An 18049-nucleotide genomic window follows, 5' to 3' on the forward strand; every position below is an offset into this window, starting at 1 on the left:
GTAGAGTAAATAGGAGCGTTTCCGGGCTATTTTAGACATGAGTGAGCAGCCAGGTGGTAGGACCAGCCGTTTTTCTGCTTGGGATCTCAGTGATCGGCTGTGGGCATAAATTTGTAGTTTTGATGTTATGTAGTTTGGTATCATCTTGTGGAATGTCTTGAAGGCTAAAACCAAGGCTTTAAAAGGTGCATTGTTTTTGGATAGGCAGCTCGTGCATGTATATTAGTGCAGGGGTGACATATTACGGAAGCCCAGGTTTTTCAGGAGTCGAATTGCAGTGTTTTGCACACCTTGGAGATGGTTTTTATGGGTAAGCCCACTAGTAGCAAGTTGCAGTAATCTAAGCAGGATAATACAAATGCATATAGTAGTTGGGCAAAATTGCTTTCTGAAAAGTAAGCATGGATGCATTTTAGCTGGCAGAGGTAATAGAAACATGAAGATACTAATTTTGATAGATTTGCATCAAGAATCACTCCTAGGCTGCGGATGTTGTCTTTGGCTGTAAGGGTGTCATTTCCCCAGGAAAGAGATGAGCGGGTGTATGGACAGGAATCCTTGTGTATCCAGAGTTCAGTTTTTGACGCATTGAGCTGTAGTTTATTTGCAGTCATCCAGTTCTTTATTTCAGTTAGGCATAAGTGAAGTTTTTTTGATTTGTGCGTCTTGGTGTTGACCTAGGGGGAGGTAGAGCTGTATGTCATCCGCGTATGAGTGGATTTTGATTTGGTATTTTTCTGTGAAGTCAAGTACTGGATTGACATACAGGCTGAAGAGGAGTGGGGCTAGCAATGCACCCTGGGGTACCTGTAGCAGAGAGGTTTGGGTTCTGATAAGGAGGATCCTAGTAGTACTTTCTGAGATCTTTCATTTAAGGAGGAGAACCATGCCAGTGTGACACCATGAATTCCGATAAGTGTAGTCTGGTTAGGAGAAGTAAGTGATCAATAGTATCGAAGGCGGCACTCGAGTCTAAAAGTATCAGCAATGTGTCTTTTTCCTCATCTAGGATTTTCCAGCAGTCATCTACGATGTCTAGAAGCACCATCTCTATACTGTGGTGCTTTCTGAATCTTGACTGGAAGTTGGAGAGGGTGGTGTTTGTTTCCATGAAGTCTCGCAATTGGGCGAGTACCATCTTTTCTAGTATTTTTGAGACAAATGGGAGGTTTGAGACTGGTCTACAACTGCTTGGATTGTCTGGATCCATGGTGGGTTTTTTTCAAAAGCAAAGGACCCAGCAGACATCCAGTTTGCGCAACTGTTTCTGCTCCGAAGAGCCCTCCCGACTACCCAACACTGGGAGGACTATTGATTGATTGACATAAAAAGGCAAGACCACTGTAGGCAGAAAAGAAGGGACAGGCTGCAATACAACCCACTCCCTAGAGCAGTGGTTCCCAGCCCTGTCTTGGAGGACCCCCAGGCCAATCAGGTTTTCAGGATAACCCTAATGAATATGCATGGAGCAGATTTGCATGCCTGGCACATCCATTATATGCAGATCTCTCTCATGCATATTCATTAGGGCTATCCTGAAAACCCAACTGGCCTGGGGGTCCTCCAGGACAGAGTTGGGAACCACTGCCCAAGAGAACTCCAGGAAGGGAGAACTACAAGAAAAAGCTTGCAGCTCAGAAACGCATCTCGCAGAAGTAATGTCCACCAAAAAGACCACTTTAAGAGTAAGGTCCTTCAACAAGCAGGCACCCAAAGCAGGGCCGCCATCAGGGCAGTACTACCAGTCCTGCATTCAAGGGTCCTGAGCTGACAGGGGGCCCGGGCTCCCCCAGGGTCCGCAGTGTTCCCTCTAAGGTGAGCGCATGAGCGATCGCTCACTATTTTCAGTGGCGTCGCTCATACGCGTTCCTCTGTCGCTCACTCGAGGGTGGGAGGAGGTGAGAGGAAGTGGCAGCGGCGGCCTGTATTTTAAAGTTAAAAGATGCAGCGGCGGCTCCTCTCAAGATCCCCGACTGCATCGGACTTCCAACGCAGGTAGGGATTCATGAGAGGAGCCACTGCCACGTCTTAAGTGTCCTACCAAGGGGGGGGGGGGGCGGTCCGCCCCGACTGTGCACCCGCCCTAAGGCTGCAGTCGGAGAGGAAGTTCGGGCCATTCAATCGCTGCCTAGCTGGGCGGAACTTCCTCTCCAATGGCAGAATTGACGTCGGAGGAATGCTGCTCGGCCCGGTGGGAAGCAGAGAGAGCTTGGGGCAGCCGCGGCGTTGGCTTTGGGGCCTGTTTCCCCCGATGGTTGCGGCGGTGACTTTGGGACCTGTTTCCCCTGATGGTTGCGGCGGTGGCTTTGGGGCCTGTTTCCCCCGATGGTGGCAGCAGTGACTTTGTGGAGGGTAGGGAGAAAGAAAGTGGGCAGGCAGGGAGACAGAAGGGAAACAGAAAAAAAGAAAGGGGGCATCAAGAGGAAAAAAAAGAAAGAAAGGGCAAGGAAGAGGAAGAAAAAGTTAGGGGAGGGAATGAGGTCTGGAGGAGAGGAAGCATACAGGCTAAAAGAAGGGAAGAAAGATTGGATGCACAGTCGGAAGATGAAAGTGCAACCAGAGACTCATGAAATCACCAGACAAAGTAGGAAAAATTATTTTATTTTAAATTTATTTATCAAAATGTGTCTGAATTTATATATGCTGTCTATATTTTGCACTATGGCCCCTTTTACTAAATCGCAATAGTGTTTTTTAGCGCAGGGAGCCTATAAGCATCAAGAGCAGCGCTGGGCATTTAGCGCAGTTCCCTGCGCTAAAAACTGCTATTGTGGTTTAATAAAAAGGATGGGGGGTATATTTGTCTATTTATGTATGGTTGTTACTGAGGTGACAATGCATAGAGTCATCTGCCTTGACCTCTTTGAAAAAAACCCAGAATAGGAATGATAATTAACATTTTCTCAGCGTATAGTGTGCTTTGTGTTTTTTAATTTTATTGTTGGTAGATCATTTTGACTTGGTCATTTTAAAGTAGCTCGCAAGCCCAAAAAGTTTGGGCACCCCTGAGCTAGAGCGTTGAAGCTGTGTATTTCTATTTTATCCCCCCTTTTACAAAACTGTGAAGCGTTTTTTAGCGCCAGCCGTGATGGTAGCAGCTCTGATGCTCAGAATTCTATGAGCGTTAGGGCTGTTACCACTGTGGCTAAAATCCACACTACAGTTTTGTAAAAGGGTGAGGGGTTAGTTTGTGGTGACATATTCCATACTAGGCGAAGGTGTTTTCTGTGTTCTGTGTGTTCGAAAGACATGGTTTTCTGTTAGGAATGACGGTGTAGGATTGATCTGTGCTGGTCTGGTTTGTTTAGTTTTACAATGGGTGTATTGATGTACTGCTCACTGCAATATGTAAGATGCTGCCTTTTCCTAGGTACTCATGTGTGACGTGTGGTTTGTTACTAAAAATCATGTTTTTCTTACAGATGGGGGGGGGGGGTGCCAAAAAATGATGGGCCCCGGGTGTTACATATGCTAGGTACACCACTGTATGTAAAGATACCAGAAGCTGGCGTAGCAAAAACTTTAAGTAAATTGTTATTCTTCTAAGTTTTGAGTATTTAACCCTCCCACAATCTCACGGGCACTCGCTTCAAGTTTCAAGTTTATTGAGATTTTGATTTAAACGCAATATCAAATATTTTCAATGCGTATAACAAAAATAAATTTGGGGAAATAAATAAAACCATTTGAACAATAAACATACAAACATATCCATAGATGATTAAAATTACATAAGGAGTACAAGGATAAGCTACATTTGTTTAAAAATGCGTTCTCCGCGCCTGCTCATAAATTTGTGGAGTATGTAACTTGTCGCTCATGCATATTTTTTTTTGCACACACCTCATCAATCCTTAGAGGGAACATTGGTCCTAGGCCACCATAGCCTGTATTATGCTTCTGCTGTGCACAATAAAAACTGCTGTCATATTTTTTTTTGTCCCCTGCTGATTTCCTGATAGCACCCCCCCCCCCCCCGGACAAAAGTGGGGGGGAAGGGGTGCGTGGGGGGGGGCTCAATAGGATTGCTCAGTAAGGGGCCCAGAAATTTCTGATGGCGGCCCTGACCCAAAGGCTCAAAAAGTGGGCACACCAGCACGAACAAGAACAGATTAAGATCCCAACATGGAACAGACAGCCGAACCAGAATGTCAGTCAAAGGCTGACTCCCGTAACAAACCACAAAAGGCAGACAAGGCCGCAAGCTGAATCCGGAGAGAAGACCAAGCCAGGCCCCTGTCCAGGCCATGCTGCAAAAACTCCAAGATGTTAGGCAAAGAAGCATGAAAAGAGACCACTCCACACACTGCATACCACTCCTCAAAAAGATGCCAAACATGCACCTAAGCCCAAGAAATAGAAAACCTCCGGAACCCCAAGGGAGTGGAAATCACTTTATCTGAATAACCTTTCTTACCTAGGCATGCCCATTCAAGAGCCAAGCCGTAAGACAAAAGGGACCCGGATCGAACATTGGAATGGGACCCTGAGTCAGAAGGTTGGTCAAGCCGTAAGACAAAAGTGACCCAGATCGAACATTGGAATGGGACCCTGAGTTAGAAGGTCTGTCGAGAGAGGCAGTAGCAGAGGATCTGCCACCAGATGATGAACCTGATCTGCATTACCACGGACGCCTGGGCCAGTCCGGGGCCAACAGGATCATGAGGCTGGGATGCTAAATAATGTGAAGAACTCTGCCCACTAAAGGCCAAGGAGGAAACACATACAAAAGATCCGCCGCCAGCCATGGTTGAACCAGACATTCAGCCCCTCGGCCTGAACATCCCTGCGACGACTGAAGAAGCGGGATGCTTTGGCGTTATCCCTTGTGGCCATCAGGTCTTGCAGTGCAACTCTAGCTGGGAAGCTGCAGGACCCAGATACCATTCTCAGGGATCCAGCACATGACAGCTGAGAAAGTTTGCTGAGACATCCAGAAGATGAAACTCTGCCCAAACCATGAGAAGAGCCGCCTCCTGCGCCACCAGACAACTCTTGGTGCTCCCCATGACGATTGACATAGGCTACAGCTGTGGCATTGTCTGAGAGAACCCAGACTGACTTGCCTGTCAACTAACTCCTCCAGATGGATGGCTCTTGTCTCCAAAACATTTATTGACCAAGACTTCTCCTCCAGGGACCAAATGCCCTGAGCAGAGCGACTGAGACACTGAGCTCCCCAGCCAAGGAGACTGGTGTTTGTGATAAGCATCGTCCACTGGGCTGATCCAGACTCACCCTTGTACTAGATGGGAGGACTGAAGCCATCAACAAAGACTGCGAGCCAAACCCTGAAGAGGAACAGGACAATCCAGACTGTGCTTCTGGGTCGACCACCTCCAAAGCAGAGAATACTTAAGCGGATGCCTGTGGGCCCGGGCCCACCTCACCATATCTAGGGAAGCCACCATTGACCCCAAGACCTAGAGAACAAACCTGCACCCGATGACACTGGGACACCATGAAGAGGCGAATCTGAGACTGCAATTTGCTTACCCAGGCCTCTGGGAGGAAAACCTTCCCCAAGGAGGTATCAAACAGAACCCCAAGATACTTCAGGTGCTGAGAGGGGGCCAACCGGCTCTTGGAAAGGTTGACAACCCATCTCAGCGACTGCAGGAACTCCACCAACCAAACCGTGACCTGGGTGCTCTCCTGGAAAGACTTTGCTTGGAATAACCAGTTGACCAGATAGGGATGAACCAGAAAGCCCTCCTTTCGCAATGCCTCTGCCACGATCACCATAACTTTGGTGGACGTCCACAGGGTCGTAGTCAGACCAAAAGGAAGTGCACAAAACTAATAGTGCTGACCCAAAATCACAAAGCGAAGGAACCGCTGATGGGAGGCCCGGATTGGAACATGCAAGTAAGCCTCTGTCAGATCGCGAGAAGTCAGACACTTTCCTGGCTGAACTGCCAGAGTAACAGACCACAGCATTTCTATGCAAAAAGATGAAACTTAGAGCCCTGTTGACCCCCTACAAATCTAGGATGGGCCGAAAAGTCCGTTCTTTCTGGGGCACCACAAAGTAAATCGAGTACCTGCCAGTGCCACACTTCTGAGGGGGTACTGGAACAACTGCTTTGAGATCTAGCAATCTTTGAAGGGTCTGGCGAAAAGCCTCCTTCTTCCACACCACCTGATAAGAAGCTAGAAAATGATCTGGCAAGGAGTGGGCAATCTCCAGAGTATAACCATCCAAAATCACCTCCAGGACCCAATGATTGGATGTGATCTCTGCCCACTTTGGATAAAATTTGTGCATAAGGGCACCGGCAAGGAGTCATTGGGCAGGTGGGCAGCGGAGAAACCGGCGGAGGAAAAAAACCCCAGATCCCCGGCGGACCTCCCCCATCCAAAAGGACTGCATGCGCTGAAAGACACGGCCCTGGGAAGACCTGGAGGCTGGAAAGGAAGTGGCCCCTCAACCAGGGCGGAAAACACGCAAGCGCCCTCAATCAGAGCCACCCCGTGCCAATGGCCTAGCTCTGTCTTCAGGAAAACTAGGCACTGTAAAATCAGGTAAGGTCTGAACCAACCTGTCCAAATCCTCTCCAAACACAAAAGACCCCCAAAAGATGAATGTTGTCAGCTTATCCTTGTGCCGGTCCTCGCAGTCCATTTAGAATTAAGTCCAGAATTGCATTTCCTCTTGTATTTTCCTTGACAAGTTGTTCCAGGAAGCAATCGCCTACAGCATCCAGGAACTTGGTCTCCCTAGTGCAGCCGGAGGTGCCTAGGTTCCAGTCTACCCCCGGATAGTTGAAGTCACCCATGATAACTGTGTTGCCTCCCTTGCAGTTGTGTTTAATCTCATTCGTCATTTCTCCATCAATTTTATCGGACTGCCCTGGGGGTCGGTAGTAGATGTCGATCTTCGTTTCCAGTCCATTTGTTCCTAGAATTTTGACCCATAGAGACTAACTTATCTATCTGTTGTGGCGTGTTCTCTCCAGTAGATTCAATTCCCTCTTTCATGTATATGGCAATGCCCCCATCTTTTTGAGTCACTCTGTCTCTGCGGTACAGTTTGTATCCCGGTAGCACATGTCCCAGAGAGGATGCATTTTTGGGGTGGGGGAATGTGTTGTTACCAAGTTTAAACTAGAACCATTTACAGGCTGAGGATTTTTTTTAAAGAAGAGTATCTTAATTAATTTTAGCTGTAATAGGGTATTATGTATTAGAAATGTTAATTTTCTTTTTTTTTTCATTTGTTTCTTTTTCTTTCCTATTTTTAATGATGCTGATGATGTCCACATTATCTTTCTGTGCCATAGCTAATTCACCCATCTTATTCCTTAGGCCACAGTTCTTCAACCGCCGGTCGCGGACCGGTGTCGGTCCGCAAAAAAAAATCTTGCCAGTCCGCGAAGGATTCGGGTCCCCGCCACAACGAAAGGTGCCGGCGTCAGCTGACTTGCAACTTCCTGTTGCCGTCACTGTGCCGGGACTCCTGCCTTCCATCGCGTATGCCTCCTGCCTTGTCTCCGTACCTCCAGACCAGCAGCGGCAGCTCTGTGTGCTTTTAACTTCGGCACAGAGCTGCCCCTAAGCAGTAGTTTAGTGTGGTTTCATGAGGCAGCCTCGGGGCCTTTGCTAGGCCGGCCCACATCACATCATCGAAGCAGGCCGGCCTAGCAAAGGCCCCAAAGCTGCCTCATGAAACCGCGCTAAACTACTGCTTAGGGACAGCTCTGTGCCGAAGTTAAAAGCACACAGAGCTGCCGCTTGCCTAAAAACTCTTGGGCCGTTGAAGGAGGGCAAAGAGCAGCTGTCCTGGAGGTTTCCCTTCCTCTCACCTTTGCAGGTCCCTTTTTTCCACCTTTTTTTTTTTTTTTTCTTCAAACGGCAACGGGCCCAGCATCGACATCAACTAAGTTCCACTGTTCCTTGCAAGCGGTTCTGCTCGGCCAAAGCTTCCCCTCTGACATGAGCCACCCTCAGGGGAAAGAAAGTGACCTGCAAAGGTGAGGGGAAGGGGGGGCAGATGGAAGTTAGGGGGGGATAGAGAGAAGGGGCAGATGATGGAATGGAGGAGAGAGAGAAGGGGACAGATGATGGAAGTGAGAAGGGAGAGAGAGCAGAAGGCAGATGGATGTCAGTTGAAAGGGGAGAGCAGATGCTGAATGGAAGTGGGGAAAGAACATATACTGGATGGAAGGAGGAGATAAATAAAGGGGGAAAAAAATAGTAAGATAATGGAGGGGTGAGGAAAAGGGGTGACAAGCTGTAGGTAGACACAGTGAAAAGAGGGAAACAGGACTAAATAGTAAGAAAGAATTTAATTTAGATGGAGGCAGAAAATAGAAAAGGAAGACCAGAGAAGGAAAGAGAAGAGAGAGCAGAGCTTCTCCAACTGACCCAGCAATTACATACCTTTAGGCGAACCACTTTGTCCGAGTCGAACCGCTTAGCATATAAAAGTATTCGAGGCAAAATAGAAGCCTTGTTTAATATGCGAATGGAGCAATCCCTCTACTACCAGTGTTATCAGCTTTATCGGTGGGGGAGCAAGACAGGGAAGCTTTTGGCCAATCTAGTCAGACCTTTCAAAAAACGTCAGATAATCACAGCTATTTGCGACACTCACGGGGTGCGGTTTACGGGTGAACAACAGATCTCTGATCAGTTTGTTCATTATTATAAAACTCTGTATGGTGGTAGACCTCTGGACCGGGATGCCCTTGAGGCCTTTTTTCAGGGACTCGGAGTGTCCCAGTTGGATGATACTCAGGCCGATTTTCTGAATGCACCGATCACTGGGGAGGAACTGTTGAAGTCCATCAAGTCACTTACCTTAGCCAAAGCACCAGGACCTGATAGCCTTGGCCCAGAATATTACCAGATACTTCAGGATTTGGTCGCAGCACCGCTTAGTGTGATGTGTAATGCTGTGACTGAGGAGGGAGGAGCTTTTCCAGATAATTTAGCTCATGTTGTCTTGATTCCTAAGCCAGGCAAGGATCCTGACTTGGTTGGTTCTTTCAAGCCCATCTCCCTGTTGGACCAGGACATTAAGCCATTAGCTATGACTATGGCGTGGCGCTTGAACTGCTTTCTTCCTGGTCTTATCCATGCTGATCAGGTCGGCTTTGTGCCGGGGAGATACACCTCTATGAATCTGATGAACGTCCTGGGGGGCTATTCATGCTCATGCTGGAGAGGGAGGTCAATTCGCTGTTGTGGGGCTGGACATGGAGAAGGTCTATGACAGCATTTCCTGGGAATACCTCTTCTGGGTTTTGCGGAGGGGAGGATTCCAGGGTATATTCCTGGCATGGGTGACTGCTCTCTATACCAACCCCAGGGCTCAGCTCTTGATCAATAGAGGTCTCACGGAGGTCTTTGGCCTGCAGCAAGGGTGTACCAGGAGAAAAAGGAGAGGAGACAGGGGACACCCCTGTTGTGTAACAGGGGTGTCCCCTGTCTCCTCTCCTTTTTCTCCTGGCCATTGAACCCTTAGCTATTAAGATCCGACAAGTGGAGGATATCTGAGGAGTTTGGGTGGGGGGACAGGATTGTAAAATTCATTTATTTGTCCAGGCCTGACACAGTTTCCCAATAGTCTTAATACGTTGTTGAACATAAGCGGCATAAAGGACAGATTTATTAGTGTTATTAGTGTTGCATAGACCATCAAGAGAAACTAGAAACTTCTACTTATTTGCTTATCCAAAAATGAATGGGTGTAGATATAAGACCTTCTTAGATAGGACCCTAGCATTTCAAGCTGGTAGGCAACAATGTTGGTTAGGTAAATGTATTCAGCAAGCTATGTTATCCTATTGCAATTTTAAGAAATTAAGACCACTTTGTTCGATAAGTTTATTACTTATTGAGTTTTATTATTGAAATTCTATTTTACAAATATTTGTATATTTTACTGTATTATTGTATTTTGCTGATTGTCCAGCTCTTTTTAGTGTAAAACGCCTAGAACTTTTGGTTATGGCGGTATAAAAGAATAAAGTTATTATTATTATTAAATAGATACCTAGATACCGCATAGGCTTGGTTGAAGGCGGGATCGTCAACAAGGCATGCCACGGCTCTGGGGGGGCCTCCGGACAGCAACAAAAGTTTAGATTTACTGCAATTAAATTGCAGGCTTGACAAGGCACTGAACAGGAGAAGTAAACAAAATAAATATTGACAGGGAGAGGGGAGGAGACTCGATGAGTAGGGCACCCTGTACATGCTGAGTAAGCTTAAAGCTTAATATAGCTAGGAAAGGGCACCGACACACAGGCTCAGAGACTTTACCAACAAGTGTGCCTGCATTATCTCTGCCTGTCTCCGGAGAATAGCTATTACTTTACCCAATAAATTACTGTAAAAGCACTTATGGTTAAGAGATGGCCAAGCTTCTGTTGTCCACTGAAAACTTAAAATTAAGTCATTTTAATCTGAAATTTTTTTTTATTCACGATCTTCCTACTTCATTATAACATTTCCATTATTTTATATACACCATACAGAAAAAGGAGACACCAGAAACATATGTAAATACTCTAACATTAGACAAATTTGTACAGAATTGACTACCCCCCCTTCCTGCTACTAGTATCCACAATTATTACTTAAAAAAAAAAAAAAAAAAGAAGTTTCACTAGGATGCACAAACAGCAGATGCAAGATATCTGGTGCTTCCTTGCACAGAAGTAGGAAAAAAGAATAATCCAAAGCCCTTCTTCCTTGTGATCTGAATCTGCTACAAATGCCATTCAATGGCTGTCCCGCCTGGCTCAAGGCCAACCAGTGGCTCCTGAAGAACTGAAAAAAAAAAAAAAAAAGAACTAGTTACCCTTCTGACAAGCATCAATCTAATTACCCAAGTTAAATCTTGAGAACAGACACGTTGAGGACTGCAACAAACTGATCAAATCATGAATAAAAATTTTTTTTAAAGCCCACAAAAGCACTGAATCAATTACTTCATCAAGTTACAAGTTTGACATAATAGGCAGATTGGGGCTCAGTTAAAAAGGAGTAGTCCCACATTCCTCCCCTGCCTAAAAACGCAAGTAGAGAGAATGAAAGCCTGACTGCAGCATCAAATTATCCACTTCTACAGCTGTTACCTAATCTTTTCAACAGTTAAGCACCCATTTCCTCCCATTTAAACATGTATTTTAAGTATAACACACTTGTATCAGCTTCTAAATGGGACAATCTTAAAAACCTAAACTAGGCAGTATTACTACAATTCTTGATAAACCTCAACATATCCACAAGTATCATCTCTAGCCATACCTAACCAGTCAAATTTTCAGGATATTCATAATGAATATGCATATAAGATTTGCACGCCCTGCCTCCTTTCTATACAGGTCTCTCATGAATATTCATTGTATATATTCTGAAAAGTTGACTGGTTGGGTGTGTCTCAAGAATGGATTGAGAAACACTCCTGTAGTCACAGCAAAAACAAAAAAGTATGTTTTTTGGGGGGGAGTTTAGGGGTGTGTGATTCTATAATGGTATTTTATACAGACATGTGACAAGGCTGTAGTATGTTTTCTTATGGAATTTTCTTTCCTATGTCTATTATTGACAAAAAAAAAAGTGTTAGGGCCACCTTTCTCTCTCCAGTGAGCTTACCTACTGGCTAAGTGCCGATAACTTAGTCTGTACTAACAATGCAGATTTCCCAACAATCTGAGATCATTTTCACCAACTATTGAGATGGGAAGCCTGCCTCCTCTTCAGGGGACTAAGCCAAGATGACAGAATTCCTGCTGTTGCCCTGCCATTAAATTGTCATTGCCAATTTGGAGGGATGGTACTGGACCCTAGAAAAGGAGTAGACCTGAGTGAAGAGTCTCCTAGGCTAGTGAAGAGAGGAGTGCTATGTACAGTGAGAAACTAGGTCTGGCAAGCACACACCTTGGCTGTCTGTGGGTGACAAGTGAGGTGACTGCTATGTCCAGAGGCTAGATAGTGCCCGACTTCTAGAAGAAGATTACCAGATTGGAGGCAATTATCCTAGAATTCATCTGGCAAGGAAGGATTAGATTCTTACCTCAATAATCCTCTTTCCTGCAGAACAGCATATGATTCTTTACAGATGGGTTAAGCACCCCAACTTGCGAGTTACTTGCAGAAAACAGTCATTTTCTTCTCTCTGCCCCCTTGTCTCTTTAGGCAGTGTCTAAAAGTCTCCTCAGTCCATACCAAAGCAAGCGAGAACCCTTAGGAGATGAAATGCAAACAAGGGAGTAGGGGTTTAGGGAACTCCCCAATCCAGTTAAGTTCGATCTGCTCTGCAATAGTAAACAAGAGTTAACCACCAACTACCCAACAGGGCAACACAAATGGTGGAGAAAGCAACCACCTACCTGTGTGCAACAGATTATCACTTGTACAGCTCTTAGCTAAACAAAAATGTGCCGATATTTATCTCAGCACTAATATGCCAACATTCAAAGGACTTTTTTCTTCTGTGGCTGCCTTGAGCCAAGCCGCTGGATACTCTTCCTAGCCTACAAGTCAACAAAGGCATAAACAGACATCTGACACGGTGGGACATAAGGAATCAAATGCTGTTCTACGGGAGAGAGGATTAATCGAGGTAAGAACCTAATACTTCTTTCCTGTGCAAATAGCATACAATTCTTTAAGGACGTACCAGAGAAGTCCCTTGAGTCTAGGGTGGGACAGAAGAGTGTGCACCCAGCACAGAGGACCCAAAAACCAGGCTGCATTTACCAATACCGATGATGAACAAACCATCCTAGAAGGGTACGAAAAAGAAAAAAAGTAGTACCTTGGATGTTTGAGGTTTGGTAATTAAATACACTTGATATAAATTTGTTCTCTATCATTGGATACATCAGTTTATTGAACAAATTTATTTTCCTTATTTTGTTGATTTGGGCTCTGCTGACAGCCAGGCTGAATCTCTTCTTAAACAGTTACGCTTAGACTTGTAAGCTTTAGATTTGGCTGCTATTAGTGTTAGGTTACAGTCTCTCAAACAGGAATATTTTGAAAAGGCAAACAGGGCTGGGAAGTTATTAGCACATACATTACGGAAGCTTCAGCTCCGCAATTATATCACTACTACTGTAGATGTGCAGGGGTGCATTACACCACACATTCAACAAGCTTTTGTCCAGTACTATTAAACCCTTTATTCGTCAGAGCAGGATGTCCCTCTTGGGGTAATTCAGTCCTTTTTAGATAGAATACACTCCCGAGCCTCACGCCTTCAGAGGCTAATCAATTCTCTGCACCGGAAATTACATCCAAAGCAAGGACTCCGGTGGCAGAGGGAAAGCCCAAATGGGTCTCTAGCAAGGGGACTGACGAATCGGTAAATCCGATTTTTTCAAAAACAAATCAATTTGAATCGATTCACCCAAAGTGAATCGGTGAATCGATTTGAATCGCGAATTGTGCAGCACTAAAGAATACTATTGTCCTTGTATATTCTAGGTAACTTAATACTCAAGATATGGCACAAACGCAATGGGGACAATAGATGAGTTTCTAAACTAAACTAAAACTAAACCTTAGGTTTGTATACCGCGCCATCTCTGCAAGCGTAGGGCTCGGCATGGTTTACAGAGTTAGGATAGAAAGGAACTCCAATGAAGGGTTAAAGGAAAGGAACTAAGAGGGTAGAGAGGGGCCAGGGTACGAGAGAGTGGGAGGTATCAGATTTTTGAGAAGAGCCAAGTTTTCAGGTGTTTGCGGAAAAGTTGGAGGGAGCTGGAATTTCTGAGCGGGGATGTGAGGTTATTCCAGAGTTCTGTGGTTCTAAAGGGGAGGGATGTTCCTAGTTTTCCTACGCGGGATATACCTTTTGTAGAAAGGAAAGATAGTTTCAATTTTTGGGAGAATCTGGCGGACTTAGGGTTTGAGGAATTCCAAAAGAGTGGAATAACAGGAGGGAGGATGCCTCTAATATCAGCCAGTATGGAAACTGTTCCACGAGTTCAGGAAGGATCCAAGACATACCCTGATGTAGAATGAATGCTTGATGATATCTATAAAAATTTGGAAAATTTATTCCCCCCCCCCCCCCCCCGCCGATTGTGATTTTTGTAAAGATACTAAAGCTATTCTAGCAGTTTTACCCAGCCAAATAAATTTTGTAAGAATCCCATTTAATTTCTTATAAAATGAACTTTGAAAATAAACCAGTAACATAATCATTTGGTAGCAAACTACAGGTAAAATCATCATTTTGATGGTTTGGACTTTCCCCCACCAAGAAAGATGTAATGGGTTCCAATGCTCACACATTTCTTTGACTTTCAATAAGGATTTTTCATTTACTGTCATTGTATCTTCCAATGTTCTTTGGATCATAATACCCAAATATTTTATTCCCTCTTCCTTCCAAAGGAATGGGAATGGATCAAATAAGCTTTTTACACAATGCACATTTAATGGAAGAACCTCTGATTTGCTCCAACTTATCTTATACCCAGAAAATTTACCAAATCGATCTATCAATTCCAATAAATGCAGGATGGTAGATTCAGGATTCTGCAAATGAAGCAAAATATCATCTGCAAACGCAGAGTCCTTATATTCCCAACCTGCATATAGAATTCTCTGTATCTCCTTTGCCTGCTGAATGGCCAACAACAAGGGTTCCAAAACAATATCAAAAAGCAAAGGAGATAAGGGACATCCTTGTCTAACTCCCCTCTTCAGACAAAAACGCTCTAAGAACATTAGAACATAAGCATCGCCTCTGCTGAGTCAGACCATAGGTCCATCGTGCCCAGCAGCCCGCTCCCGCAGTGGCCACTGTTTATGATCTTTTACATACAACATTTTGCCTTGTATAGTATCCCTCTAACCATAGCCCTCAATTCCCCTTTCCTTCAGGAATTCGTCCAATCCCTTTTTGAACCCCAAAATCGTACTCTGCTCTACCACCTCCTCTGGAAGTGCGTTCCAGGTGTCCACCACCCTCTGAGTAAAGAACTTCCAAGCATTTGTTCTGAATCTGTCTCCCTTCAATTTCATCGAGTGCCCTTTTGTTATTGTTACCCCCGCAAGTCTAAAGAATCTGTCCCTCTCTACTTGTCTATACCCTTCATGATCTTGTAAGTTTCTATCATGTCCCCTCTAAGTCTCCACTTTTCCAAGGAAAAAAGCCCCAGCCTCTCCGCATATGAAAGGTTTTCCATGTTTTTTTATCATTTTTGTTGCTCTTCTTTGAACCCTCTCGAGTATCGCCATATCCTTCTTGAGGTACGGCGACCAGAATTGAGCGCAGTACTCCAGGTGCGGGCGCACCATCGCCCGATACAGCGGCAGGATAACTTCTTTGGTTCCGGTAGTGATACCTTTTTTTATAATGTCCAATATTTTGATAATGCCCAACATTCTGTTCGCCTTCTTGGAGGCCGCTGCGCATTGTGCCGCCGGCTTCATTGTTTTATCCACCAAGACCCCCAAGTCCTTTTCAAGGTTGCCTTCCCCCAATACCTTCCCCCCATCATGTAGTTGTACATCGGGTTTCCTTTCCCTACATGCAAGACCTTACATTTCTCTACATCGAAGCTCAACTGCCATCTATTTGCCCAATCACTCAGCTTGTTCAGATCCCTTTGCAGTTCTTTACATTCCTCAACAGTTCTAACCCTACTGGAGAGTTTCGTATCATCCGCAAATTTTATAACTTCGCACTTCGTCCCTGTTTCCAGGTCATTAATAAATATATTGAACAGCAGCGGTCCCAGCACTGACCCCTGCGGGACGCCACTCGTGACCCCTTTTCAGTCAGTGTCCCTTTACTCCTACCCTCTGCTTCCTGTCTGCCAGCCAATTTCTGATCCATCTGTGCACGTCCCCTTCCACCCCGTGGTTCTGAAAAAGTATTATTAATATATAATCTGGCAGAAGGGGAACTATACAAGGTTTGAATCATTTGAATAAATCCGGATCCTTTACCAAACCAATCCATTACTTGATACATGAAAGTCCATTCTACACAATCAATGGCCTTCTCTGCATCCAAAGAAACAGAGAAGGCTGTTTTGTTTATTGTTTTTGCTAAATTTAGCATATGAAATGCCTATTTGGTATTATTTGAAGAACGTCTTTGAGCAACAAAACCCGTTTGGTGCATACCGATCATATAAGGGAGAGCCTTGGCTAGTCTTAGAGCCAATAACTTAAACAGGAGTTTTCCATCTACATCAGTGGTCTCAAACTCAAACCCTTTGCTGGGCCACATTTTGGATTTGTAGGTACTTGAAGGGCCGCAGAAAAAATAGTTAATGTCTTATTAAAGAAATGACAATTTTGCATGAAGTAAAACTCTTTATAGTTTATAAAACTTTCCTTTAACAGTTAAAAAGAAAGATATATAAACTACAAAGAGTTTTACCTCATGCAAAATTGTCATTTCTTTAATAAGACATTAACCATTTTTTATGCGGCCCTCCAAGTACTCTATTTTTTCTGCAGCCCTCACATTTAAAGTTTAATATCTTTTCTTTCTCAAAACTGGCACATTTCAATCACTATATTGAAAATAAAATCATTTTCCCTACCTTTGTTGTCTGGTGACTTTATTTTTCTGTGCTTTCAACTATGTTTCCAGGGCCTTCTTGTCCTTTGACTGTTTTTCTCTACGTCTTCACTTTCTGCCTTGCATCCATCTTTGGCATTAACTTAAATGTTCAATTTTTCTGCTTTCTTTTCAAAATCTACATTTCCATGTCTTACCTTCCCTTCCTATCTCTCTCTTCTTCCATCCTATTTCCATGGTCTGGCATCTCTTTCCTTCCTTTCCCCTGGTCTGGCATCTGTCTCCTCCCCTTCCCCCTGGTCTGGCATCTGTCTCCTCCCCTTCCCCCATGCCCTGGCATCTCTCCCTCTCCCTCCATGGTCTGTTATCTCCTTTCCTTCCCTCCCTACAATGAACTTGGCTTCTTCTCTTGTTCCTCTCCTCTCCCTTCTCCTTCCTTCCCTCTCTTTCCCCATTTGGGTGCAGCAGCAACAGAAGCAGCATTTCCCTTCCCCCTTTCCTGTGCAGGGGAGGCATTTCTCTTTCCCTCCCTCTCCCTGTACAGCAGCAACAACATTTCCCTAGGGTCCCCCTTTCCTATGTAGCAGAAGCATTTCTCTTTCCCCACCCCTTCTGTTCTCTTTCTTGTGGAATAGCAGCGTGTCTGGCTGGCTCGTTCCGTTCAAAGCTGTGGGTGGTGGCTCCTTGCGAGATCCGCGCCTACGTCTGAAGCCTCTCTGATGTTGTGACGTCAGAGAGGCTTCCTATGCAGGAGTGGATAGCGCGAGGAGCCGCCAACCTGCGGCTTTGAACGGAACGAGCCGGCCAGACATGATGCTGCTCCAAAAGGAAGGGAAAGGGGAAGAGAAATGCTGTTGATTGCGTCCAGACCGCGGACCGCAAATAAAACCTGGAGAGCCACATGCGGCCCGTAGGCCGCGTGTTTGAGACCGCTGATCTACATTGATTAAAGAAATAGGCCTGTAATTCGAATCTATTTGGCTTCGGCAAAACAATAGTTAACGATTCTGCCATAGTACCTGATATACAACCCTTAGTCAGTTGTGATTGATATAAATTTAAAAGATGAGATAATAGTAAATTTTGAAAAGATTTTTAAAAACTCCACTGTGAAACCATCACTACCCGGGGCGGATCCAGCCCTGAGAGACTTCAATGCTGACTGGAGATCTATACATGATATAGGCGCTTCAAGTTTTTCTTTCACACACTCGGGAATTTTTGGCCCATTAATTAATTTAAAAAATTTTCTTCCTCCAATTTCTTTATTTGAATAAAGCTCAGAAGAATATAAAGCTTTATAATAATCCAAAAATTGTTTTAAAACATCTCCAATATGAGTATGAATTTTACCTTTTTCATCTTTAATGTCCACAATCTTAACTTTTTTTTTTTGCTTTAAGATAATTAGCCAATAATCTTCCCGCTTTATTCGAGTTTCTATAATACAGAGCCTGCTGAGAAAACAAATCTTTCCTAGCCAATTGTAAAGAAAACTCATTATATTTATATTTAGCTTTCAACAGGGCTTGCAAAGTATTTCGT

The 18049-nt window shown here is 44.6% G+C and overlaps 1 protein-coding gene across 9 annotated transcripts in view; it reads right to left on the reverse strand.

Annotated features, from left to right (window-relative positions):
* Positions 1 to 10405: 10405 nt before the first annotated feature.
* SPDYC (speedy/RINGO cell cycle regulator family member C) overlaps positions 10406 to 18049 on the reverse strand; it is a 200083-nt gene continuing 192439 nt past the window's right edge. For 7 of the 9 annotated variants that reach the window (XR_004540270.1, XM_033953795.1, XM_033953789.1 and 4 more), the window contains one exon: positions 10406 to 10779. Coding sequence is in view for 6 of the 9 variants with exons in the window: in XM_033953795.1 (XP_033809686.1) it covers positions 10567 to 10779 (213 nt within the window). In the remaining 3 variants the exon portion in view is untranslated. Of the gene's footprint in view, positions 10780 to 12634; positions 12740 to 18049 lie in introns of those variants that run through there. The other 2 variants (XR_004540272.1, XR_004540271.1) reach the window with 2 other exon arrangements.

The sequence above is a fragment of the Geotrypetes seraphini genome, chromosome 8 (genome assembly GCF_902459505.1).
Source record: "Geotrypetes seraphini chromosome 8, aGeoSer1.1, whole genome shotgun sequence".
NCBI classification, from domain to species: domain Eukaryota; kingdom Metazoa; phylum Chordata; class Amphibia; order Gymnophiona; family Dermophiidae; genus Geotrypetes; species Geotrypetes seraphini.